Raw genomic sequence first — 27,092 nt, forward strand, 5'->3', positions numbered from 1 at the left:
GATTCAACTCTGGGATACAGAATTTACAGGCCTGTAATATCTTAACCAACTGGCCATAATGTAGAGAAGAATTATATTTGTATGACTTAGTACTCTGGAAGCAGAACAAATACCCGAAATGAGGTGGTCCCTCCAATTAAATCAGGGGCATAAATATCTTACAAATTCAACGCCATGCCAGCCTCGCCTGGAGCTAGAGGGCGCGCGACCTTTGGCTAAAACTAAGTTGAGTGTCTTCTTTGGTGTGGAAGATGGCAAGATCTCTCGCAATAAAGTGTATTTTCCTAGCGTTTTTATTATTGTTTTGCAGCACACATTCAATATGTGCAAAGCCAAATATCATCATAATGATGATGGATGACGTAAGTATTTTTTTTTCAATGATCACATTCAGTTCGAGATGACTTGGACCGACTCCACGAGTTGGATCACCATTGACCACGCAGAGAAAGAACAGGCTCAGTCAGTGTAGTGTACAGGCGTACTGACTGTGCAACTAGCTTAATAATATTATGTGTTGTATTTTTTTGTGTTACCATAGATGCTAAGCGGGTTAGGTTTGGGCACTGCCTCCTCCATGGCTCCACTGCCATCTGTGGATTAACCCATCTATGAATAAAACCTGTCCTGGGAAAAAAGTTGTTTTGTTGACACCAATAACAAATGTAAATTGTCATGTTTGTAAATGTTTAATTAAACAACATTTAACATGTTATTGTTCATGTTGTTAAGTTCTTCATGTGCATTATCTTATTTATTAGCTTGAGTAACTCCAGCTATTATTTATATAAACAAAATAGTATATAAATATTTATATTATATTATAACGAAATAATATTTATATTATATTATAACAAAATAGTCATATATATACATTTTTATTGGTCATGTAGATATAATATAAAATACAATTATTTATATTATTTTTTCAGGTAATTTACATGATGTAAATTATGTAAATTTTTAAAAATGTTTATGGATGGGGGATAGGAAGGTGTTACCTGCATGCAACAGTTGTCAAATGGAATGGTTCTCGGAATTTTAATACTTCCCTTTAAAAAATGATCTTCCAGAGCCATGAAGCAGAAAGCATAATTGAGCTACCAAAGTACTTCAGTGGCTGTAAGAAATTGGCAATGTTATGTTGCACTTCCGTAACTAATGCGGTGCGGCTTTCATAAAAATAGCCACTGCGAATTTAATAACCTCTCATCAGCCCAATCAATGTGTCTCAAAAACTGGACTTCTCTGTATTGTGAGCCACACAGCAATGCATGCAATGCAATGCAAGTTCCCCACCTCTTTTCAGTGTGTGAGGGTCCTTTGAATATATGTTAACGTGGCAAAGTTCAAAATGCCCCCCCCCCCTTAGAAATCTGTCAAAAGGTCCTTCCACACTAACCAAAATCTCTGTGTTGCGCTAGCTTGGGTTGCACCATTAATTAGACAAGCTTCCAACTCGGTTCGTTCATGGGTCCGGTGCTCTTTATGCGTAAAATTCATCAACATTAACATAGGCATGATAGGTAGACAAGACAATTGGTGAGCAAGCAAACAGACTTACTCATTGCTGGGCCATTTTGATCGTGTTTTAGATGGGCTGGGGTGATCTGGGTGTCCTTGGGCAGCCAGCTAAGGAGACCCCTAATCTTGACCAGATGGCAGCCGAAGGGGTGCTGATGCCAGACTTCTACTCTGCCAATCCGCTCTGCTCACCTGGTGAGTCATGCTCCTCCCCCAACTCTTGTCCATCCCCCTGCCCGTCCCACTGCACCTCCCCCTGCCAAAACCCTGGCTTTAGGGTTGTGACCAACTGACAATCCTAGATCCATATATGTACCTAACTACTTGTATGTGATATGAGCTTCATCTTTAGATTGTATTTTGTGTTACAGCAAAAGTCAGTCTTCAGTACACAGGTTTTACGTGTGTAATGAATTTGCATTTGCTATACACCTTGGTTGTTGTGACCATGGCAAACATGCCAACACATTCCACCAATTCCCATTTGGAATGAATCAGATTTCATCCTTAGACTTCATTCAACTTGAACTTAAAGAATAATTGTATTGTCTCATGCTCCAACCCTGTGAACAGTTAAATATATTAAAGTAAAACTGGCTTTCAGACAAAGTAGCTTTTTAGAAATAGTCAAATCTGGAACACTTTCTTCCCTCTTTTTTCCCACAGCACGGGCAGCTCTTTTGACTGGCAGACTGCCGATCCGCAACGGCATCTACACAACCAATGAGCATGCCCGCAATGCCTACATCCCCCAATTTGTGGTTGGCGGCATCCAAGACAATGAAATCCTCCTCCCTGAACTCCTGAAGACAGCCGGCTACAAGAGCAAGATCATTGGGAAATGGTAATAGATGCCTCTCGAAAAGATACATTTTGTTTTTGCATAGCCAAAGTGAAGATAAACTCCCTAGGCATTTTTGCTAGGATGTAACGTCAATCCTGCAAAGTCCGCCAACTGCCTCCATGTACAAATAGCATACAGCCTCAATCCTGCAAAATCCTCCATTATTTCTTCAATGTGGTCCTTGGAGGGGTGACTACTGCCTCAATCCTGCAAAATCCTCCAGCAATCACTGCCAATATGTTCAGGCAGAGCCAGTGACATCCTGGAGCTGTGCAGAGGATTTCAAGTATAATAAGGCCTAAATTTATGCACGGCTGAGCGTAAACAACACAAGGTCTGGCCTAAGACCAGTGCTTCCTCTGAAATCAACTACATTTTTGCCACAAAGCCTCAATCCTCCATTTTGCTAAAAGGATATTGGAGGATTTGGGAAGGTTTAGGTTTAAACCTTACATGCAAACCTTCTCAGTGTTGTTTTTCATGGTTGTCCATGGCATACATTCCATGTTCCTTTTTAAACACTGAATCTTTTGAATTTGATTGGCACAAGGTTTCCAATCGACCTTGTTTTCCACAGTTCTCATAGATTGTCACAGTTCATTTACAAGTCATCAAGCTACAAGTCAAGCGACGAACCATTCAAATGCATTACCTTGTCATTGTTAAAGAGACCATGACATGAATTGTCCTGAAGAACATATTTTGTGTAACTGTCTGCTCCTCTTAAATGTATAAAAACTATTTGACATATATTCCTTTTTGGTTAATTTTATTGAAAAGTGACTTCTGTAAACATTAACAAAATTTCCCATGCTTTTACCTGACAACTGAGAGTGCTGTTGCTGTGATGTCATTTTAGGAAGACACTGCTCAGTTTAGGGGATTTCTGTTCAAATTTTAAATCCAGAAATGTGCCCATTTCCAATCTCTGCCAGGCATTTGGGCCACCAGCCTCAGTATCTGCCGCTTCAGCACGGCTTCGACGAGTTCTTCGGCTCGCCCAATTGCCACTTCGGCCCGTACAACGATAAAGGAACACCCAACATACCCGTATACCGCGACGGGGAGATGGCCGGCCGATACTATGAAGACTTTATCATCACACCAACGGGAGAGTCCAATTTGACCCAGCTCTATATTCAGGTAATAAACCCCAAATCAAGCATTTGTTTTCTGTCGTAGTGTTCGTGTACATATGAGCAAACCATTTAAATTTGCCATTCCCCGAGCTCTTCAAAAAATTCAATTTTTTTTTTCTAATCATGAATTTTCAACTTGTATGTTTTATTCCAAACAAAAAAAAACCTCCTTTTTTATCCCCCTGGCTGTAAGCCCGAGGGGGATATTGCGATGGCGTATTCCTTCTGTGTGTCTGTCTGTGCGTACGTGTTCTACATAACCCCCGAGGACCGACACACAAATGGAGAACAACAGATCCTTTTAGTCCTTGGGCCTTGCGTCTTTTGTTGAAAACGGTCCTCGATCGTATGGTTATGTGCTTAGTCTATGGGAGAGTGTTATATTACAGGGACAAAGGGAAACCCAAAGGATTGTCCTCGAGAGTGTAGTAAAACACTGTCTGTGTGCATGTGTGACTTTGTTTCTGCATTCAGTAGGGGACGTTGACCAATAGAGGACAATAGGGTCCCCAATTCCCGAGAGGTCCCCAATTTGGATTCGTGACAAAACATATGGGAGGTCTTCCTAAAAAGTTAAAGTACAAACAAAAGCTAGGGACAATAGGACAAATACACACGTGTATGTGCGATTGTTTATGGTGTAAATCGAGGACAGGAACCAAATTGAGGACGACCTCGATTAGAAAACGTGTACAAAACCAATGAGAGCTGTTGCGAAAAAAGTTAAACAAAGGAAAAGGGAAGAGGAACACAAGAAAATCCTCGATTACACCATAAACAAACGTGCTAGCGTCTGTATGTGTGTTACGTTTTAGTTGGGTTAACTCTTGTCAGAACAATAACTTGAGAAATGCTTTACTTACGAACTTGAAATTTGGTTTGTGGGTTGTTCTTGATAGTCTTAAAAAGCCTATTGCTTTTGGGGCCGACAGGTCAAGGGTCAAGGTCACTATTGCTAAAACAAAAAAATTGTCAATAAGATAACTTGAGAAATACTTTATTTAGGAACTTGAAATTTGGTTTGTGGGTTCTTGGTAGTCTTAAAAAGCCTATTGCATTTGGGCGACAGGTCAAAGGTCAAGGTCACTATTTTGCTAAAACAGGAAATCTTGTCAACATGGTACCTTCAGAAATACTTTACTTAGGAACTTGAAATTTGGTTTGTGGGTTGTTCTTGATAGTCTTAAGAAGCCTGTTGCTTTTGGGGCCAACAGGTCAAAGGTCAAGGTCACGTTTGCTAAAATATAGTTGACTCTATTTGTAACATCAAACTTTTGAAGTTTGTTAATTTTCTTTTTGGGTTTTTTTTTTCTTAATTTTTTTTCTTAATTCTAAATTCCTTCCAAAAAAATAAGCAAGAGAACAGTTGTTCACCAAGTTTGCATTGCACACTCTGAATGTCAAATGGAATGTATTTTCGATGTCCTAATGCTTGAACAGAACTTAGGATTTATCAAATTGAAATTGAAAAATTAATGGGCTCAACTGCTTTCCTCATTGCATGGTGGTGAACAAAAAATCCAAGCTTGGGTGTGTGTGTGTGATGTGACCAAACTATTCACTGCGGTTTCAAACATGTTTTGTTTACTGCCATAGTGACCGTTTTAGCCGATTTTTTTGCTAACTTTGACAGATTTTTTGTTAAAAAACGAGTTTGACAGAAAATTTGACACAATGGATTTTTTTGGCAGTTTTCTGGCAGAATTCTGCAAAAATGGTTTATTTGACAGAAAAAAACATTTGTTTTAAAAAGCTTCAATCTTTTCAAACAAACCCATGTGACAAGTTGGGTCACTGGGAACCGGACTACGTCGTGACGCAAATTAACCGCATTTTGCCTGAAATTTACGCAATTTCATTACATCTTTATGTGACTATAGATTAATTACAATGTAATTTGAACCTTAATTAATGCAACACTACAACATCTGCATGTGATTTTAGTTGTTTACAGTGTACATGTTTTTCGAGTAGTTCTGGGGAATTTGGCAGATTTGTGATAAATTTGTCAGATTTTTGAAGTGCATTTAGCAGAATTTAGCCATGATCTTACGGTCACCCTGTTTACTGCTCAGATCAACTTACTAACAAAATTGCTGCTGGAGGTTGTTGGCGCAGTAGGGGTAATGTGAGTTCTGTTGATAAAAAACACTGTGAAAGCATTAAAATGAATGAAGTTTTATTTTAGGCAAGAGGTCCTCCCTCCCACCAAAAAAGAAAAGAAAAAAAAAGAAAAGAAAACTTAGTAGATTTCCAAGTAACAAGTTGACATACTTGTAAGAATGTACATCAGTGCTTTTTCATTCGAGAATTTGTATTTTTCTTTTTTTACTGTTTGCATGTACTGTTTACACATACATGAAAGTAAAAAACAGCTATCAACTTTCAAAATGAAAAAAAATCAACCTTATTTACAACCATAAGTGTAACATATTTTTTTTTATCAGCTGATCTAAAGGTCTTAGGTCTTTTAGCAGTTAGTTTATGTACCATGTGCTTTTTTAACCGTCTGCCATCACCTTACGTGTAGGAAGCCCTAACCTTCATTGACAATCAGCACAAAGCCAACACCCCATTCCTCCTGTACTGGGTACCAGACGCCGTCCACCAACCCCTGTATGCGTCTAAGGCATACCTGGGTACCAGTCAGCGGGGTCTGTATGGCGACGCAGTCCGAGAGCTGGACGACGGGGTGGGCCAAATTCTGGACAGGGTCACTCAGCTGGGAATCGCGAAGAACACTTTTGCGTTTTTCACGTCTGACAATGGGGGCGCCACATATGCCCGAGTGCAGGGTGAGGCTTAGATAGCGTCTAGCGTGGGTTTTTTTTTTTGGTTGCAGTTATGGAGTCAGTTTCTTGACATTGACATGGTGGACTCTGTGCACACATTGCATGTGCATAAGTTCGCGTGAGTATTGCGCAAAGTACGCATGATGAATTTCATTTTGAATCATTTGAATGCGAGTGCCGCACGTTTGATTGCAATGCATTCAAGTCCCTCCCTACTCTCTCTCTGTAGCCAAGCGAGGGGGTACTTGTGCACGGAGTCTATAGTGTTCCTGAGTGTGTTTGTATTGAACTGGTTCTAACCAGCATCACAGTGGAATCCCACAAGCACACTATACTAATATCCTATCTTTTCACACCTCGCACTAATTTCCCACCTCATTCTGTCAATCACACTATGTCTTTAGGAGGCAATAGCTTTCATTGAGAACCAGACAAGATCCAACAACCCGTTCCTGCTGTACTGGGTACCAGACGCGACACACACGCCATTATACGCCTCGCGTGCCTACCGCGGCACCAGCCAGCGTGGTCTCTATGGCGACGCGGTCAGAGAACTGGACGACGGAGTTGGTCTGATTCTCGGAAAACTGAAGGAGCTCGGAATCACGAAGAACACGTTTGCATTTTTCACGTCGGACAATGGCGGTGCCTTGGTATCAAAATATCACGGTGAGGCTACACACCTTACGTGTTTGGTTTTGCAATGCATGCAGATTAACTATTGCTACATGCGCTGAAATGCTTAAATCACTTTTCATCCAATGCTGCTGTCAAAAACACACAAATATTCGTAAACTGTTGTGAACTCCGAACCCCACCCCACCCCCATTCCAAACCCCTCCATTCCAACCCCTCCCCCTCCCAAGCTTCAGTGATTTAAAATTCCTGAAATGGTACAAAAATTATTAAATTTCTTTCCATTTCCAATTTTCCAATAATCTTTCATTCAAAAAATTTAAGTTTCATCATATTTACAACACTAAATTTGAAAAAACAAAAACAAAAAATGTGCACGTGTTATTCCATTCATACTTCACACACTTCACATTTTACTATACCCCCGAGGACAATGCTTTGTGTTTCCCTTTGTCCCTAAAATATAACACATACAATCGAGGACCATTTTCAAGAAAAGACGCAACGCCCGGGGACTGAAAGATCTGTTGTTCTCCTTTTGTGTGTCAGTCCTCAGGGAGTATGTAGTACATGTACACAAAAACAAATCAAATCTAATTAAAAAAAAATGTGTGCAATGTTCACAACTTTGCAGCTGTATACCGGTTCTTCCCATTATGTCATGAACATGCATTTGTGTTAACTTTCATGTGGAGTGCCAAACAGGTGTTTATGAGGGAACATGCAGTGTGGCATTGCAGATGGGCACCTGTTGTCACCTACGTACCCAGATAGCCAGACCTAATGGATCGGTATGTTTGGACAGAGAGAACTAATAGGGACACTAAAAGTGCCATTGCTACAATATGCTTCGTGCCAACACGAAGACACAGTTTGTCGTGCGTACTTCACGCCATAGTGTGTGCAAATTAGTACGGCTTCCACGAGTGGTTCCTGTGATGATGCCACAGAACTCCGTCTACTGTTCCTACATGGTTTCTATAAGTGGTCATTGGTAATATGTATTTCGATGCAACATCTTCACCAAGATCTTTCGGCAGTCTGCAACCTCAAGAAATATCTGCTCAGTGATGTTGGGTCAATCTTTGAATTCTGTTAAATAATCCCTGGCATGCTGTCATCGTCTTTGGGCATTGTTCTTACCAAGATGTTATCATTGAATTCAATTGCGCCTTCCTTTATCTTAGAAGTACCATGTGCATTGACTATGGGCTCAATGCGCCAACAAAAGAGGGCGCACTTTTACCACTTCTGAGAGCCCCTTGGACGGGACACCGCGTGTGCACGCTGTAATTCGTGCGCGAAGTAGGCACGACTTGTTTTTATCCTAAATGCGCACAAAGCTAAGCTACAGCGCCTTTGCGCGTGAGCGTCAGGCGTCGTCGGATACGTTCATATACGTTCAAATTAAACTTGCGATGGTCTCCCAGACTAATCCCCGACCCCAATAACTTTGGATACATTACAAGTCTGCAGTGGATGGACCGGGAACCAGTCTAGGTCACCCCCAACTCTCCTTTTCTTGCCGTTGATGGAGTACTTGTGCACGGAGCCCATACAGTGATGTCTTGCCCTTGAGCCAAGTCCATATTCACGTCAGTTCTGGAATGCTGTTAAATGTCAAGTTGTGTTGTGATTTTGATTAGGGTAAGGATCAGATAGTAATATGAAAGAATTTTCTCATGTTAGCCAGCCATGGCCTTAGAAAGTCGGTTAGGAATTAAGCCTAATTCATCCATCTTATGAATAGTTAATGCGGTACCCGCTGCTATGTACATCAGATTCGAACCAGCCAACCGATCCTGTAAGCTCAGTGGCCAAGTGGTAAGACATCTGCACTAGAAAGCAGGAGGTCGTGGGTTCGAGTCCCACCCAAGTGACTTTTTCCAACTTTCACTCGGGAGGCAACACACTGAGTATACAGTGTTTATACGTCGGTGAAGGGCAAAACCTAATTTGAATTGAGCCTAGTTTACATTTTAGTCCGCTAGTGAATAAGACTGTTTTCTACAATTTGCTTTTGGCATTCCGATTAGCACCTGCCATTGACTTCTGTGAGCCTCATTCATATTCACCAGGACAGAAATAAGGGTTAAGAATTGTGGATTTGGTTTTCCCTTCAGAAGTCTTCATCATCAGGTGTTTTCCTGTATCTCAACATTTTCTCCACAGGTTTTTCTTGAAGCTTGTGACTTTAAGTGATCTTGGTGAAAATTGAAGAACGATTTCTGCGAATTTATAAGAGTCCTGATGTATTTTCCACTTATTAAACTCATGATGTGTAACTCATACCTTCTTCATCATCCAGTTTTAATCAGTACTGAGTATTTTTGGTGCCGCCTACAAGTTGAATTACTTTGTTTCATCCAATAGGAAGCACTAGACTTCATAACGACACAAGCCCAAGCGACAAGACCCTTTTTCTTGTACTGGGTTCCTGACTCTGCCCACAGACCCCACTATGCCTCCAAGCAATTCCTAGGTACTAGCCAGCGTGGCCTGTACGGTGACGTGGTTCGGGAGCTAGACCACGGCGTCGGCCGGATCCTTTCCCTTCTACGGAATCTCGGGGTCGACAAAAACTCATTCGTATTTTTCACGTCAGACAACGGAGCACCGCTTAATCCTAGAACTGACTGTAAGTGTTGATCGGGCTAGCAACGGTATGCCTAATGTTTGAGTTCATGCGGTCTGAACGTTTTTAAAACCGACTCTCACGTTTTGTTCCTTTTCGCTTATCTCAGAAGTTTGCCTGTTTTGTAGGAACACTGCAAGTTAACTGTGAACTTGTAAAAATCCAGATATATATTTCACCTGAAAGTGGCAGAACAATGCATGTTTTCAGTTCTTGCATGCGTGTGCGTAAACCTATATCCCAATGTGCAGTGCTACTCAACAAGATACTTGCAGACAGCCTTTCCTTTTTCATCCTAATTGAGTGTTAAAGCTACAGTCCATCATTTGCAGCTATCCAAAAAGTAACTGACGTAATTATTGTTGAAAAACATACTTGGTTGAAACATAGTAAGGGGACTAAATTCCCTCTGTAATTATATTTTATGGCATGCTGTCATTTTGAAGAAATCAACCAAAAAAGTTGTGTCTTAAGACGCACCGTTGGAAATTTCATATTCATATTCGCAACATCAGCAAAATCAGAAAATATCTCAACCGCAACTCGACTGAACAAATCATACATTCTTTTGTTACGTCGAGGCTAGACATGGGGAATTCCCTTTTGTTTGGTCTTCCGCAAGAACAACTCACCAGGCTCCAACGTATTCAGAACACTGCTGCACGTGTGGTCACATTAACCAGAAAATCTTCCCACATCACCCCAATCCTGAAAAATCTACACTGGTTACCAGTCTCCTCTCGGATAATCTATAAAATGATGTTGTTGGTTTACAAAGCTCTAAATGGCAAAGCCCCCTCGTACATCATGGACATGCTTTCCACTTACAGACCCTCCCGCACTCTCCGATCCAGTAACAAGCATCTACTACATGAGCCAAAATCACACCGTATTTGGGGAGACAGGTCATTCTCTGTAGCAGCACCTCGTCTGTGGAATCGGCTACCTATTCACATCAAAACCTCAGAAACCATCCAGTCCTTCAAAACAGCTCTCAAAACTCACCTCATGTCGTTAGCTTTCAATTAATCCCTTGCATTTATGTTTATTTTGTTTTTCTGCTCTTCCGTTGCTTACCTTACTTTGTTTAGTTTGTTGATTAATTCATATTGATTTTGTTTACCTACTTTTGCTGCTGTTTTGCTTGTATACAATTATGTATAGCGCCTTGAGCACCTCACGGTGGATATGTTTGCGCTTTATAAATGTCCAATATTATTATTATTATTATTATTAAATTTCCGTTAGTAGTTAATTTTATTCGGCAAAGCGCGCACAAGCGTTGACACGATGGACGCGCGCACGAAGTTGCTATAATTCCTTGGATCAGTGTGCGACATCGCATAGCTGCAATCGGCTCAGTGAGAACGTGTCTCGGACGCTGAATTCAGGCCCAATTCAAAACATGTTTCAGCAACTTTTGATTTGAAATTGAGATCCTAGATCGTTGTTTTTCTCGGAATATACAGCTGAAGCTGAGCTGAAACTTCATCAGGTTAGTTGTTCAGCACCCTGTTTTAGGTGTCGAGCACTTTTGTTGCTTCAAACGAACAAAATGCACCAATTACAAATGATTACTTTCGTTACTTTCAAACAAAACCTACAAAATTTACCAAACTTTACAAAAATGCAATTTTGGGAGGGACAGAAAATTAACAACTTCACTGATGAATTTGTCTCAATCCTTGGGAGATTCTCTGACAAACAATCATGTAATACATGATTATGATCTTTATATGTGATACATACAAAATACCCTTCAAACATATTACAATCTTTATATGTATTACACACAAAATACCCTTCATACAATGAAGACCTGAACTTTTTTTCACTGGCCAGCCGGGCTACTAAAAATACCCATGGGCATGTTCACTAGCCCGCATGTTTTTATTTGTTTTCTTTTTGTAGAATGCCCGATTTCAAGTTGATGCCCTGTCAATCCATGCAGTTTTGTACCTCATGGTACCGGTACATGGCAGTCTTTGTTTTCGTGTTGCGTATTGTCATCCTCATCATCATTTTAACTCAAAAATTTCCCCCAAAATTGCAAACCCTTCCCTCTTTCCATGGAATTCGTGCTCTTTTTTAACATCACTAACTAGGTGGATGAGTCGAATAACCTAAAAGTGGATCTTTGTTCTGTTATAGGGAAAAGGCCTGTAACTTCACAATCGCCACCTCATCTTCCTTTATTTCACCGTCATCTTGAATTCTCTTCTGCTTCTTCCAAGACCATCTCGTTTCATGACATGTATCTCCCACTTCAACATGCTTGGCACTTAGTTATTAACCCTTCTTTACATAACTGTAAAAACTGCATGTATTTTAGGCAACAATTCAGTTTGCACATTTTGCTTTTTAAATATCTGAGTCAAACCTCATTTTGCAAAACACTTTCCTAATTTTTGAATAACGGGATCCAATTTCTGAATTTGTAAATTTATTCAGCGGGTTGCAATTTATATACAGACTGAATTGTTCCCTACCTCAGATTTATCTGTAGATTTAATAACAAGCCCATCTGTTGCACTGGGTGTGGTACTTGTATTGACACTGCTAGAATATGCTGATTGTGCTTATTAACCCTTGCAAGCTGTTTTGATTGTACAGAAAAATCAGGTGTCACCCCAAAAAACCCGAACCCTCAAAGCGCCCTCTTTTTCACAGCTTTTAAAAAATTTATCGCAAATATCGATACACATTTGGAGAGTATAGTTCATTAGCTTTTCAACAACAACAAAATATTTTGAATCAGGTAAATATTTATTGAGTTATGGCCAATTGAAAACAAGTGCCGCTTTTTCATTTTGTCCATGGCGACTGATATTCGACTGTCGCATTAAGACGGGCCGAAACTTGTATCCGTGAAAGAGGCTACCAAGTAGAGGGCAGAGCAGAACAGTAGACAACTAAAAAGTTAACCAAACAGTCCTTTTCAGGACTACTATTTCTCCCAAAAGGAGAAATGACCATTGTTGCAAACAAGGAAAAATAAAAAAGAAACAAATAAAGAAAGAGAGATTAAAAAATGAAAGAAAGCAAAATACCCTCACCCCTGATCTATTACATTCCCAATAACTGACAATTAAGGCTATTTACGAAATGAAAAATCCGCACTTTTTTTTTAATTTGCCATATTAAACTCAATAAATATTTACCTGATTGGAAAGATATTTTCATTGTTGAAAGCTAATGAACTATACTCTCCAAATATGTTTCGATATTTGCGATGTATTTTTTAAGAGCTGTTAAAGAGGGCGTTTTCAGGGTTCGAGTATTTTGGGACAAGTATAACCTGGACCTGTATAAGTGGTATCAAGGGATTTGTGTAAAAAAAAAACCAAATACAGCTTTGTATGCTAATGCTTTGATTCAAAATGACGACATATACCCCCATTTAAATCAAAGTAATGTTAAGTCTCAAAAAAGAAAATGCTGCCGAAACCAAGAGTTCAAGTTTGGCAACTTTCAGTAGGCTAGAGTTAAGATCCTCCCAAAAAACAATTAATACAATTCATATTTTTGTTTTGCCATAAAGTAAGTTACTATAATTAGCAAAAAATGAAATGGCTCTGAAATCACAGAGATTCTTTGGGTCTGTTGAAAGAAATTTTTAGACTATAGAAATGCCAATATGCTAACGAAAACCTGCTGCATGGCAAACATATACATGTAAAATGGGGTGGCTGTATTTTATTGGCTCAAAATACTAATAATGTCCAACAAATTGAAGCTGAACTGTGTTGAAGTACATGAAGTATTAGATAATTATAATACATGTGTTTTTGATGCTAAAGTATCCTTTTAATTTTCGTCAACCAGGTGGCAGCAATGGGCCTTTCCTTTGTGGTAAAGAGACAACCTTTGAAGGGGGCATGCGGGAACCAGCTATCGCATGGTGGCCGGGTACCATCAAACCAGGCCAGGTAATCTGCAAATTGATACGCCAGGAAGCTTTAAAAAATAATGTTAACAGGGGCACTCTTCACTGCTATCATGTATAGTATACAAATGTTGAGTGGATCAGCGTGGAATGGGAGGAATATTATCGCAACCAGATTTTACCGAGCGATAATATTCCCCTATTTCACAATTTAAAGCCACTCAATATTTGTTTTATATAACTGACATATAGATCCTTGTCATTTGATATATTTGAAATGTATTTCTCTCTTCCAAACCACCCCTTCACAAAATATTTGAACCAAACGCTGGCTCTTTGGAACAATACGCGCTACGCGCAATGCAGAACACGCACACACCGCGTCATGGACCAAGAATGATCCTAACTGTTCAATAGTATTTCCCATTCCCCATGGGCGGATAGTACTTTTTGAGCCCCGGCGTGAATGGCAGTAATAATGAATGACACGTGATGCGAGTTCCACCAATCAAATGACAAGGATCTGTATGTCGGTTATATCATAACAAACATTGTATGCTGGGTGTTTTCAAAGAATTTGTGAAAAAAAAAACTGACTCGGGTTGGGATCATGCCCATTACTTCTTGGTTATGTCCTGCCAGTGGTCACCCCAACTCTCCATTTGTAACCGTTGAGGGGGGGGGGGTACTTGTACACGAAGTCTATAAAGTAATAGTGGCTAAGCTTTACAGACCTAACAAAGCATTTGACAAAGCCAAGCAAGCAACTGTGTTTTGGATTTGGTTTGAAATCAGTGGACTCCTTGAGCACATTAAGAGAGTGCATGGACATGAAATGGCAACCAATAGGCAATGAGCAAAGATATTGGCTTGAAATTAGTAACATTTTTTTTAATCTGACTAATTCATGCAATTCATTGTCAAAGAGTTAAAAATGTGGAATTTAAAATAAAGGACAGAAATTTAACAAAGTTCAATGTCCGTGCCCTACAAGAATCTTTATTCATCAAAGTAGCTGCTTTTCTCTGTCATCCTCACAGATTTCCCACCAGCTAGGCAGTATTATGGATCTGTTCACCACGGCTCTCAACATAGCCGGTATCAAGCCGCCCTCGGATCGCATCATTGACGGCACAGACCTGCTCCCAAATCTCATCAACGGCACCGTCAACATCAACAAGCCTATCTTCTATTACCGTGGCAACGAGATGATGGCGATACGCATCGGCTTGTATAAGGCCCACTACTGGACTTGGACAAACTCTATAAAAGAATTTGACAAGGTAAAAACACAAATCATCACAAGTCATTCACAAGTCGTTCAATCTCAGTTTCAGTAGTAAGCACCATGTTGATAAGCACTTCAAATGATATATGATGCAAGTGTTCCGTTGTCCTTGATTAGATTCATCTGATTGTGGATGATGTAAAATTCAAGAACTCTTGAAAACAAATATTAAAATTCTACCCAGTTCAAAACAAAAATATTGTAATTTTACTCACATTACATGCATTGTTGAGTTAAGCAGTGGTCTGTTTGTTCTAGGCAAAATTCCTGTCAAGTAGGTACAACAACAAATGTCACATCATTATCGACAATGGTAAAACTCAGATTCAGTTCAAATTAAATGTATTTCAATAGAAGGGATTTAAAGCCATACAAAAATTTGCCAAGAATGCCGAGGATCACATAATAGGGCAGTTCAATACAGTTCAACAAATCCTGATCAAGATCACCAATGTCCACATTTTGTAATTTCGTTTAATTCTTCTCTGACAACTCCCAACAGGGTGTGGATTTCTGTAGAGGGGAGAATGTAGTTGGAGTGATGACCCACGAACAAATGAACCACACCGACTCGCCACTGCTGTTCCATCTTGGGCGGGACCCTGGTGAGAAGTACCTGATTGGGTAAGCACATGTGTGACTCTGTATCAAAATGAGTCACACATTTTGATACAGAGTTTTATATGGCTTATGACCCTCAGTTGTGATTTGTAACTGTCCTTTTTATCTTCACTAAGGCATACGCAATCCAACCAATAAGTCTGTATTTCATAGGACCCAAATTTCACACAACACCAGAAAAAACTTTACTGGGCTTTACCAACTGAGTTTTCTAGCCCTACGTTGGCCATCTCCCAATTTGACTTAAAGGGAAGATACAACATTTGCAAACATCAAAAAATGAAATGATCAAACTATCACGAAATACCTTTCTGAATTGTAAGGGGAATGACAGTCTAAAGCATTCTGTAAAATCGTGGCTCCTGGTGTGCTGACATTTTCAAGAAAAACTGTATTTTTCCAACGCTGGTCGGCCGACCAGCATTGGAGAAAACTGGCTTTTTTCAAAAACTTTTCGTAATTTTTCATATTTAGTTATTCTGACTTTTCTTCTTGCAACTGATTACACACCTGTGAAGGGGTTTACAAGCCTGCAATACTGATTCTCTGACCTTACTATTCCCCAAAGTGTATTAATTGCTCCGTTTCATCTTAAGTGGGGTCAGGGAACCAGACTACAAGAACATGATTGGTTTTCTTGGTTTTTCTCAGCATCTACAAGCCCAAAACGTGAATCAAGTCATTCTAACAATATTTGCTATAACATACTAATCCTCCAAATCCATTTATTTCTGAAAATTGCAGCAAAAGCAAATGTTGTACCTTCCCTTTAAATCAAGGGGTCCCCAAATGGCTCTTGACTATATTTCTTACTACACTGGTAAAACGCTGGTAAACTCTGTCGCTAATCCAAGAGTTTTTTTCACAGCAAAGTCAGCACAAATCCACACAAAATTGGCCCAGATTCTTGAGAGCTATGGGATTTTCAGGAACACATCAGTAAGTGTTTTATTTAATTTTTCTAACTCAGAAACACCACTGAGGAATACAAGGGGGTGATGCCGGGCATCATGGCAGTGGTCAGCGATCACAAGAAGAAGCTCATACCAGGCGAGCCGCAGCTCAATATGTGTGATGGGTCAGTGCAGGTAGGTAGTCATCAGCAGACTGTTTGGAATCTTATATATATATACGACTTGAAACTTTGCATGGCGGAAGACATAAAATAGGAAAAAAACTCTTCTTGGAAGAAGTGTGGTTCTCAAAAGAACCGGTTGGTTGAGTGTAGAACTCGTGCTCTGTCCGCGCTCACCCTCCTGAGGACGGACAGAGCACATTTGTCCAAAACATCGAGTTCTACACTCAAACAGCCGGTTCTTTTCAGAACCACACTTCTTCCCAGAAGAGATTTCTTTCCACATGGTGTTACCCGCAATGTTGTCCATTGTATTGAATCTTGCCTGTCTTTAACCTTACCCCCTAGGCCCTTTTTGCTAGGAACCATCCTCAATTCTCCAAAATCCTCCAAAATTGTGCATTTATGTTCAAGTGAAGGATACCCACAATCTTCCAAAATCCTGCAACAGCCCTGCCTCTCAAAAAGCATTCAGCTTCAATCCTCCAAAATCAACCGATATTGAATGTCCATGTGCCCTCAAATCTCCACAGTCCTCCAAATTGCATGTTGCATTCAGCCTCAATCCTCCAAAATCCTCCAAAAACGCTCGGAGGACTTTAGAGGATTGAGAAGGGTTAGAATTAACCCTTTCCTTACCATGGATGACGTTTGTCGACCAGGAAACCACACACAGAACACCCTCAACACAGATTTATTCACTGCTATTTACCAAGCTGGCATGTTGATATGTTTTGAGGCCCATACATCATCCATATACCAGCTGAAAGAGTGTTTTGGATCCTTCTAACAATGTAGTTTATTCATAGTGTTACCGTTACGAAAATTTAAGTTAAATGCTTCAGAAGTATCAACTCACAATTTGAAGTATGGAGTGCCATTTGGTCATGTGACGAAATGGCCTGCAGTTTGATAACTGGGACCAGATCAACAAACGGGCAAAACTTTCGTATTTTTGCACATGTCAGGTTCACAGCACAAACTTTACCAACAACACCTTTGATTTTAATCACTCCTTGGCAGTGAAAATCTGGGTTGAAAAAAGTGAGTTTTCAACTTCTTGTCCATTATTTATGCTCTAGTGATATCCGCATGACTGAGCAAACAATTTGGTTTGGGGAGAGCCAAGTCAATAAACAATGTGGCGAGGAAAGGGTTTAATGGAATAGTTCGACAATATTCATATCGGTTTTTTGCTTGACCTAGAAAGGGTTCCTTATTACCACATTTGAAGGTACGGGACACACCATGTGTACGTACTTCTGCGCACACTTATATCGTGAAGTACTTATTTTCTTCTGAATGTGCACAAAGCCATAGCGTTTTTGCGTGAGCGTTGGGCGACGTCGGCAATGTGTTCGATTGTCTCTCCCAGTGGTCTCCCCCAACTCTCCCTTTCTTAACATTGAGGGGGTACTTGTGCTCAGAGTCCATAGTCCTCTTTATACCTGACTGACTGACTGACAAGCAACTTGTGAATTAGACTTGCTTCAGTCTCACTTTGGCACAAAAAAGTTTGAAATTCGATCTGCCCATTGTATAGGCAACATGCATGAAAAGATTGAATAGCATTTTGTGTGCTCAGGGACCAGCTTTACTGGGCTTGCCTTGTCGTGTCTTGTTTTCATAGATAAAGAGGAAAATGGTAACATCCACATTAAAGGGGCATTACAGCTAGTCTGAGTATCACCCGTTATCCACGGAGCCCATTCTCCTGTCTAACGTCTGATATATCTAAGCATGCGTGACATCATTTCATTCCGAAATCAGGACTAAGGTTGTGATTGGTACATTTCGATGCCGCATTTTTGTAATACAACAACCTGTACAAAAATGCTACTCATCGTGGGGGGGGGGGGATGTTTACTGCATGGTGAAATGCTCCTCTAAATATGACGCTTACATATGTGTAAACAAGGAAATAATCAAAATTTTCTACAAAAATTGTATATATTAGTCAATTTTTTTTAATTATTAAAAAATAGATTGAGGCACTAATTTTTGTGCCCTATATTTTTGTTTAGTTTCCACAATCTCGTTTCAATTTATTAACCTATTAGCACTTTTCTAACTTTGGGCAATTCTACCATCACATTACATTTACATGCCATGAAATAACTTTGACCTCTCACTGCTTCAAAAGTATTTGATCAAGCTGAATCAAACCAGCCATACAACATCCTTGGGGAAGGGGTACTCAAAAATGGAAAGAAAAATTCAATCCATTCTTTCACTTTTTGAAAACATGTGTTTTGTTGGTCGTCACTCACGTTACAAAAAAAGAACATGGAAAATTGTCCTTCAATTTTGTTGTTTCAGTCTCCTCAAACTGTAGTCTTCAACCTAGTAGTAAGATTATTTTACCTTTCATTCAACCCATAGCTAGATATAAAAACCCATTTTGAATCAAATAAGTGTGTAATTTAGATGCAAGGGACATTAGATTACAGGGAGGTACCGTCACTCACGTTACGTCACGTCACTCACGTTACGTTTCTTCATGGTTTCTAAAACTGCATAAAATCTGAATGTGATGAACTGCAACATAATGAAACTCCTTTCTTATAATATATGAGCCTTTCTCTCTGCCTTCAACACAAAAACAGTCACATTTTGCATGTTAAAACAGGTGCAAAATGACTACCAAAAGTCCATGATTCTCGATGAATCTATAAAGCCATATGGTACTGTATATTGAATTTACAGGCAGAGTGCTGGGTGTACCGGGACAAGTGGGTTAACATGAATTTCTGAAATTGCTGGTAGCACTTTCTGGCAAGTTACCAAGAAATGTATACATCGGGTTCCCTACAGATAGATAAAAATTCAATCCATCATGGTTCTGTTAAGACACTCCAAGCCTGTCCCATCAACTCCAGTTTCCCTCCATGGAATGCCACATGGCACACTAAACCTTACCTATAAACACAGTTTCTGGTCATTTGTCAGGCTCGGGGAAGATATTTTTTCTTCTAGCCGAGGCAGGTGATGTCATTGAAAGTACTATCGGGCATTACTGAAATTATTTCTCAAGTCCCTCTGGTCTTATTCGTTTACACTTTCATCCGGATCTTTTTCCTCCTCGAAATGCTTTGAGCATTTTTCCCCACCTGTCAGATGTTCCACATTTATCAAAATGAAAAAAAAAAAGGCCTGACGTTTTGCTTTCAGCTCCTAACTTAGTCAGGAATTTGTGGCGAGACCAACTTCTAGATTAACATGCTTGTGGCAGCTCATTTATTTTGCTGAAGAGTACTGGGTGAAAGCTATGTACAAAGTCTTCAGTGAAACACTCTTTCCTGTTCTATTTTTTTGCATGTATCCATAGAGCTATATTAAAGGGAATGTACAACATTTGCTTTTGCTGCAATTTTTAGAAATAAATGGATTTGGAGGATTAATTAGTATGTTATAGCAAATATTGTTACACTGACTTGTTTCACGTTTAGGGTTCGTACATGCTGGAAAAATGAAGAAAACCAATCATATTCTTGTAGTCTGGTTCCCTGACCCCACTTACGATGAAACGGAGCAATTTATAGACTTTGGGGAATTGTAAGATAAGAGAATCAGTCTAACAGGTTTGTACCTCTTCACAGGTGTGTAATCAATTGCAAAGAAAATGCAGACGAACTAAATATGAAAAATTAGGAGCTCTTTTTGAGAAAAAAAAAGCCAGTTTTCTCCAACGTTAATTGGCCGACCAGCATTGGAAAAACACAATTGTTCTTGAAAATGTCAGCACACCAGGAGCCACAACTTTACAGGATGCTTTAGACTGTCATTCCCTAATAATCCAGTAAGGTATTTCATGATAATTTGATCATGTCGTTTTTTGATGTTTGCAAATGTTGTATCTTCCCTTTAAATTACTATCTAGAGCGCTAACTCATTAATTCTTGTAAATTACTTCTGTAAGTGTCCTAGGCACAGACATTTTTAATTAATGTGCGTGTTCATATAACATATGGAATTGAGATGGAACAGAATTTCATGAAGTGCTCTAAAAGCAACGTGGGAGTGTAACAAACACAGCCAGCATAGGCGGGCTATAAACAAAAAATATTCAGGACAGCGCATACGTGCAACATGTGCGTCGTTGTCGGTGCAGTGCAAAGTAAAATGCTCATTTAGTAACTGAGCATTTCAATTTTGGGCGTTTTGGTTAAACATAATGCACTTTTGTAGAATATATTATATTTGAAAATTTATTTCCTCTTCATGTCAAAATGAAACTGTAAAAATAAAAGGGAATATTAACAGCATGTTCAGGCCCCCCCCCCCAAAAAAATTGTGCTTCTTATTACATGGCATTTTAACATAGGGTAGGTAGGTAGGGATTTTTTTTTTGGGGGGGGGCAAATTTTTTGTGTACGATCATATGGAGGTGTTTGCATGTAGTCAACGGTAAAAGGTAGTCATTTATGGTTTTCAGGGTTTTCTCCTCATTCTCCCCCCCCCCCCCCCTCCCCAAAAAAAATTAGGGTAGGGGCTGTCAAAGTAGGGTAGGTAGGGTAACCAGAAGCAGAACTATTATGTTTTTTGGGCCTTATGAATAAAGGCTAGACGAAGTGGAAAAACCAAAAAATCTTATCCAAAAAAAGTAAAGCTTGTGTGTGGCTTGCCGAAATGAAACATACTCATAAACAGGTGCAAATAGCCTTGTATTTTGATTTGATTTGATTTCTCAAACATGACAATATTGATTAAATAATGAAAACTGGAGGGGGATATATTATTAAGTATAGGTGATGAATGGCGAATGGGGATTTCTGATCGGAAGCCAAAGCTTGTAGGTGGCGCTGATGCATGACATTTGGTCATTCAAGGGTAAAAAATGAAATACGTCAGGCTGTTTTTTATTTTATAGCTTCTAAAAATAGCACATGAATGCCTGTTGCCTTTAGGCAGGTTGAAAAGGGCTCCACTATGTGCGTGTACGTGCTCTATGGGAAATCAATGATAAGTGAAGTGCATTTATACCCGTACATATGTAGTATGGATGTGGGGGCATGAATTCAACCAAACTCGTCGCCTCCCTCTATTTTGACTGCGACTCAATCTGGGTCGAGAGCTAATTGACTTGGTTATTCACCGACCAATCTTATTGAGCGTGAATACTGAAGCTGGTCGTCCAATTCTGTTTTGGTGTACTAGCCGAATGCACAATGTCTTCACACAGTGGAGGGTGAATTGAACACAAACAAGTGTGGGTGCACAATAAGCTCTGGCCGTGTTGCAAGAAGTCTTGCATGAAATCGATCAAAACGATCCCTGCCAAAGCTTATAAATGCGACGCTGAAAAGTGCGACGCCGATCACGTATGGAACACCATACTATTTGGTCAATTGTTTGGTCATTTTTTAGGGACAGACAGACAGACCGCAAAGTGACATGTAGAGGCTCCTGCCAGAACTTAAAAACCCTGCTCGCACAGAATGTAGTCAGAGATAACACACACAAGTACATCTCGGGTGCCAAATGTCTTTACTAACTCGGGAGGCACTCAAAGTACAAAATTAGACAGAACGTTTGTTATTGAACGGACAAATAAAGCAGCATTGAAGTGAAGTCCATCACAAGTCCTCCAGTCCCAAGTCAAGTCACAATGATTTCAAATAAACTGCGACAAAGGTGTTCTGTCGTCATTGTTCATCCACTGTTTTTTGTGACTGACTGGAATTGTAAATTGACTTGTGACCCGAATTGCAATAATTTCAAGTGGTTGATGGTTAACTGTAAAACGAATCAGTGTTGTTAATTTTTAATTTTTTAATTTATAACTGGGTCCTACCCAGATGTGAGCAGTTAGAAGAATGCCTTCTCATTCCCCCCATCTCGCCCTTTACAGACTTACGAGCTGACCTTTGATTTACATATGACCTTTGATTTACATATGATTTACATATGACCAGAGTTCACTCTTTATGTATATTTTCTCCCAGAACTGGGCCCCACCCGGATGTGAGAAGCTAGGAGAATGCCTACCCATTCCCCCGTCTCGCCCTTACAAGTGTCACTGATCAGACTTGTGAACTGACTTGTGATAAATACATGTACATATGACCAGACTTGACTACATAGCTGCCCAACCATACTTGCAAGCGATTAGTGGTGCGCTTTTAAGTAAGTCACTCTTTTTTTGTATATCTTCTAACAGAACTGGGCCCCACCCGGATGTGAGAAGTTAGGAGATTGCCTACCCGTTCCCCCATCTCACCCTCACAAGTGTGTATGGAACCACTAAACCCAGAATACTGGGTAAGCTCATTTAAAGGTAGTGTACATCATTTGTCATTTGTGCCTTGTTTTTGTTTGAAACAACAAAAGTGCTCCTAATCTCAAGAAGGGTGCTTAACGACTAACCTGATGAAGTTTTAGCTCAGTGAATGCTGTATATTCCAAGAAAACAATATCCTAGGTTCTCAATATCAACTCAAAAGTTCTCGAGGCATGTTTTGAATCGGCCCCAAAATCAGCGTCCGAGATACTTTCTTAATGGACTGATTGAGCTATGCAATGTCACGTACTTGTGCAGTCTCATGCATTTCGTACCATACTTTCGATGGGGGCGCTGTTCAAATCCGACAATTGTGCACTGGCGTATATTATTGCCAGTATAATTGTTTTGGGTGTCAGAGCAGGGGGGGGGGGGGTTGCATTATTTTTATTGAATTTCTATGAAAAAAAATGACAGAGCTGGGGTTGGGGGTTGGGTTTGACCCCCACAACCGCTCTGGATCCGCGCCTGATTTCGTCAGTTACTTTTTGGATAGCTGCAAATGATGTACTCTACCTTTAATGCATTGGTCCTCCAAGAGTGATTATGATTAGCAAACAAAAGTATGTGAAAACTTCAGTGAGCCAGTATTGAAATGCAAATTACAACCTTACAAATTTCCTTGCCATGCCACACACAGGCGTTAACAAAAGAAGACCACACCTAGATTTGCATAAAATGTACATATATAAGGTAATTAGGGCAAAGTCATCAGCATGCAGTTGGAAATACTAAATGAACGTACACTTGGCGTAAAATAATCACTCTGACTTGTGACAACTACCCAACAGATAAAAATCGTTTGATTAGTCATTCGTAATGATACTTGAACGGCAAATTACAAAGTACCAAGGTAACAGGGACGGGAAAGATGTCCCACTTCGGACCCTTAATTTATAGAATGACCCATATCGCTCATTGCTACTAAGTCTCGTCTGTCTTTTTTCCCTTAGCAATGAATTCAATAAGCAATCCATATTTGCTCACCAGCCTTATAATATTGGGCCCTGATCTCACTTGAGTTGTCATATGTTAACTCTGTCTGTCATGGTTATTTCAAGTGGAAAAATACTTAATTCTTGTGTACATGTTTTTGAAAAAAACTGACACTTTCTTGGTTGAGCACAGTGATTTATGGAACTATGAATGAGATCAATCATATTTTATTTACATACTTTCATGATATATCAGGTCGAGGCCTGATTTTATTTTTACACCTACGTACTTAAGATTCAGTTTCATAGACGGAATATACCTGTATATGTGGGGTTTTTTTAACTTTAATCTTGTAAAATTCCTACTTTTGTGTACACTATTGTGTCCTAGGGATAAAATTCTATTTTTTCATTGATACACTTTTTGAAGGAACTTCATGTATTTTTGAGCAACTTATTTCAAAATGTCATTTTGCTTTTAAAGCAGGTCACAGTAGTAAAATGTTTGTAAAAGTGAAATGCCCTTTGTTGAATTATGAATGAATAACTTTGTTGTCCACTGGCAAAAAACTGTTTAAAAAAATCATATTGTTTGAACTGATTGTAAATGAACAATGATTAAAATCACCATTTCCCCAAAAATGTGCCTTAACATCATCCCCTTAATAATGCCATGTATTAAAGCCACACAATTTTGGATGTCATTTTACACTTTGACAGTTTTGAGAGAATTTAAATATTCATGTAGTAGTCGAAGCATAACGTTAAGGCAACTCACCAGAATTTTCAGTCAGTGTGGCAGAGATTCAAAATGGCAGCTTAAACGGGTCATAAGATTCATTTTTCTCAGGAACAACTTCTTAGCAATGTTCTACTCTTCTTAAATGTATGAAATTATTTGACATCCCTTTTTTTGATAATTCTGTTGAAAAGTGCACTTCGTTTTTCATGATTTCCCAGACAATTGAGGGCGCTAATGCCTCTATGATGTCATTTCAAAAAGGCACTGTTCAGTTTTAGTGGTTTTCTGTTCAAATTGTGAATCCAAACATTTTGCTCGTTGGAAAATATTTGTGACAACAAATTTGCTCATTGGCTTACAGCCATGCACTGACACGACGACGAATTGCCAAAGAAAAGAAACTTTACAACAGCAAAATCTCCAAATCAAGTTTGAATATTCAAATACTAAACTATTCAAAAGTGCACAGCCCTAGGGAGCACTGTACCATACATTGATTTACATGACTTGGAGCTTTGCATAGGGGATGAGATCAATTATAAATTATAACACCATGTGGAAAGAAATATCTTCTTGGAAGAAGTGTGGTTCTGAAAAGAACCAGTTGGTTGAGTGTAGAACTCAATGTTTCAGACAGTGTGCTCTGTCCGTATCAGGAGGTTGAGTGATGAGATGTGGAAGATGCTGCATCCAGTCACGCCCCACTCCACACACACAGCTATAAAACCTCCAGCATCTTCCACATCTCATCACTCAACCTCCCGAGGACGGTCAGAGCATACTGTCCAAAACGTCAAGTTCTACACTCAATCAACCAGTTCTTTTCTTTTCACATGGTGTTACCCGCAAACTTTATAATTCATACCTTGATTGTTGCTTACCCATGGAGGTGAAGGGACTACTGGTGGTACGTAGATTATGTATTTCAAGTACGTTCTGTGTGAGATGTCATTTTGTCACAGTGAGTAGGCTGCCCTGCCAGTGTCATTAATCTTGGTACTCCATACATGGGGTCATTTTAATTGGTCTTGGCACTGCTACGATTTATGTATGTTTCTCAGTGCAATAAATTCAAATTGAAAAATGTCTTCTATCATAAGCATGCATTATACAAATTTTAAAAAAATCATTCCTAAATTGTTTCTTTCCATTTTTGTTTGTTTGGTTTTTTTCTTTTGTTAGAAACTGGTTGCAGTTTTAAGAATTCAGTAGTTTTCTTGCAAATTTTCTTGTAGCTTGCTTTAAGTAAAGAAAAAAAGGACATCATTTGTCAAACATTTGTACATGTAAGGAGTACTGTAGTGTATAGCAGAAAAAGAAAGTAAAACTACACCAGCATTTTCTGTACTTTATAAAACTTTAATCATAATTGTAAAGATCTCTTAGTCTTCCAAGTACAATCCTAAATAAAAGGTTTGGTGTGATAAACACACATGAAGTGGAGTACTCTGTGTCTCTAAACTACTAGTATTCATTTCAATAACATGGCCATCAATTTTGTTTGATGTTATGTAATGGCTATATCTAAATATCTACAGTAATGTGGCCTTTCTTCATCGTGTACCATACGTGTATATTTTCACCAAAGCTCGAGACCTATTAATGTTAAGTTGTTTGCAAAACCAAATGCATACACTTGTATGGTGCTACATGTATACAGCACTGTAGTAGGGTTTATGTACAAAATGTACGTGTGTAATCAACAAATCTGCCACAGAGTACATTACCATGGACATTTATTGCCCTTTTTTTTCACGAGCCATATTTTCTCCTGTTTCTTGGGAACTGTAATGAAGCTACTGAAGACCTTTTACTTAGCGGAGCCATCTTGAAAGGGTTTTGTGATTTGAATTCGGTAACAATAAATGCTCAAAAGGTCTCATCGTGCATATATCCATACAAAACAAAGCACGGTACTTTAAAGATGGCTGCCATGCAAAGGGTCTATGTAGGATATAAATATAGAACCTGACTCCAGAAATCCAGGGCTTGCCTGTTAATACATATCTAGTCCTCCTAGCTAATCTTCTATACCTCACAACCCTTCAAGTTTTGCAAAACCACTTTTGCCCATAGAGTTAGCACCCACACTTCAAGTTCCTTTGGGTAATCTTCTGTTGAGTATGGATAACCATGACACTTGAAATCCCTGCACAATTCTTTTGTGTGGTTAAGCTCAGGGCAAGCAGGCAGATTCAGTCACGCTTCACTGCTCTCCACAGTGCTGGTTTTTTGTGTGTGCAGTGACTGTCTGTTGGACCTCATATCCCTTCACCTTAAACTGACCTGCAGGGTTTTGAAGGGTTTTACATATTGCTGTGAATACTGACTTCCTACTAGGATGGTTAATGGTGGTGGGGGGGGGGGGGGGGGACAGATAGTCCTAATATTCTACTTTCCACAAGAAAGTGGATGATCAATGATCAGTTATTAAAGATGTGTACACTGAAATGTGAGCAATTTTATACAGTTTGATTCAGCCCACCACTCAAATACAAAACTTGCATTTCCAGAAGAAAAAAAACATTCCAGGTGGGCTAAAACTTATACATTACTATTGTTCAAATATCATGGTAAAAAAGTTTACTTGTAAGACCACTTACTACTGGAGTTGAATAGATGTCTAGATAAATTTCTAGCACTGGTTACTCTAGACAAGTGTACCTCAAGTGCTACTTGGAAAATGTTCACAGTA

General features: G+C 39.4%; 1 protein-coding gene across 4 annotated transcripts; it reads left to right on the forward strand.

Moving 5' to 3' along the window:
- Positions 1 to 185: 185 nt before the first annotated feature.
- Positions 186 to 25,840, forward strand: LOC119736908 (N-acetylgalactosamine-6-sulfatase-like). 4 transcript variants are annotated; one of them, XM_038210934.1, is made up of 10 exons: positions 186 to 362; positions 1,596 to 1,719; positions 2,191 to 2,368; positions 3,304 to 3,511; positions 9,309 to 9,573; positions 13,396 to 13,499; positions 14,497 to 14,739; positions 15,247 to 15,368; positions 16,336 to 16,453; positions 22,601 to 22,733. In XM_038210934.1, exons 1-10 carry the CDS (start codon positions 252 to 254, stop codon positions 22,685 to 22,687), a joined length of 1,560 nt encoding a protein of 519 aa, XP_038066862.1. In that variant the 5' UTR covers positions 186 to 251; the 3' UTR covers positions 22,688 to 22,733. The 4 variants fall into 4 exon arrangements, with proteins under 4 accessions (XP_038066862.1, XP_038066861.1, XP_038066860.1 ...); XM_038210933.1 differs by lacking the exon at positions 9,309 to 9,573 and adding an exon at positions 6,704 to 6,968 and having other exon boundaries at positions 187 to 362; XM_038210932.1 differs by lacking the exon at positions 9,309 to 9,573 and adding an exon at positions 6,038 to 6,302 and having other exon boundaries at positions 188 to 362; positions 22,601 to 25,840.
- The last annotated feature ends 1,252 nt before the right edge of the window (positions 25,841 to 27,092 follow it).

This window comes from Patiria miniata, unplaced genomic scaffold (assembly GCF_015706575.1).
Source record: "Patiria miniata isolate m_02_andy unplaced genomic scaffold, ASM1570657v1 HiC_scaffold_3, whole genome shotgun sequence".
Lineage (NCBI taxonomy): Eukaryota > Metazoa > Echinodermata > Asteroidea > Valvatida > Asterinidae > Patiria > Patiria miniata.

Bases quoted from the DNA above. Each gene is read 5' to 3' on its own strand.
- LOC119736908 (XM_038210934.1), top strand. From the start codon at position 252: ATGGCAAGATCTCTCGCAATAAAGTGTATTTTCCTAGCGTTTTTATTA. The intron at 1,720-2,190 runs GTGAGTCATGCT...TTTTTCCCACAG, and splicing joins CAATCCGCTCTGCTCACCTG to CACGGGCAGCTCTTTTGACT. The intron at 16,454-22,600 runs GTAGGTAGTCAT...ATCTTCTAACAG, and splicing joins TGTGTGATGGGTCAGTGCAG to AACTGGGCCCCACCCGGATG.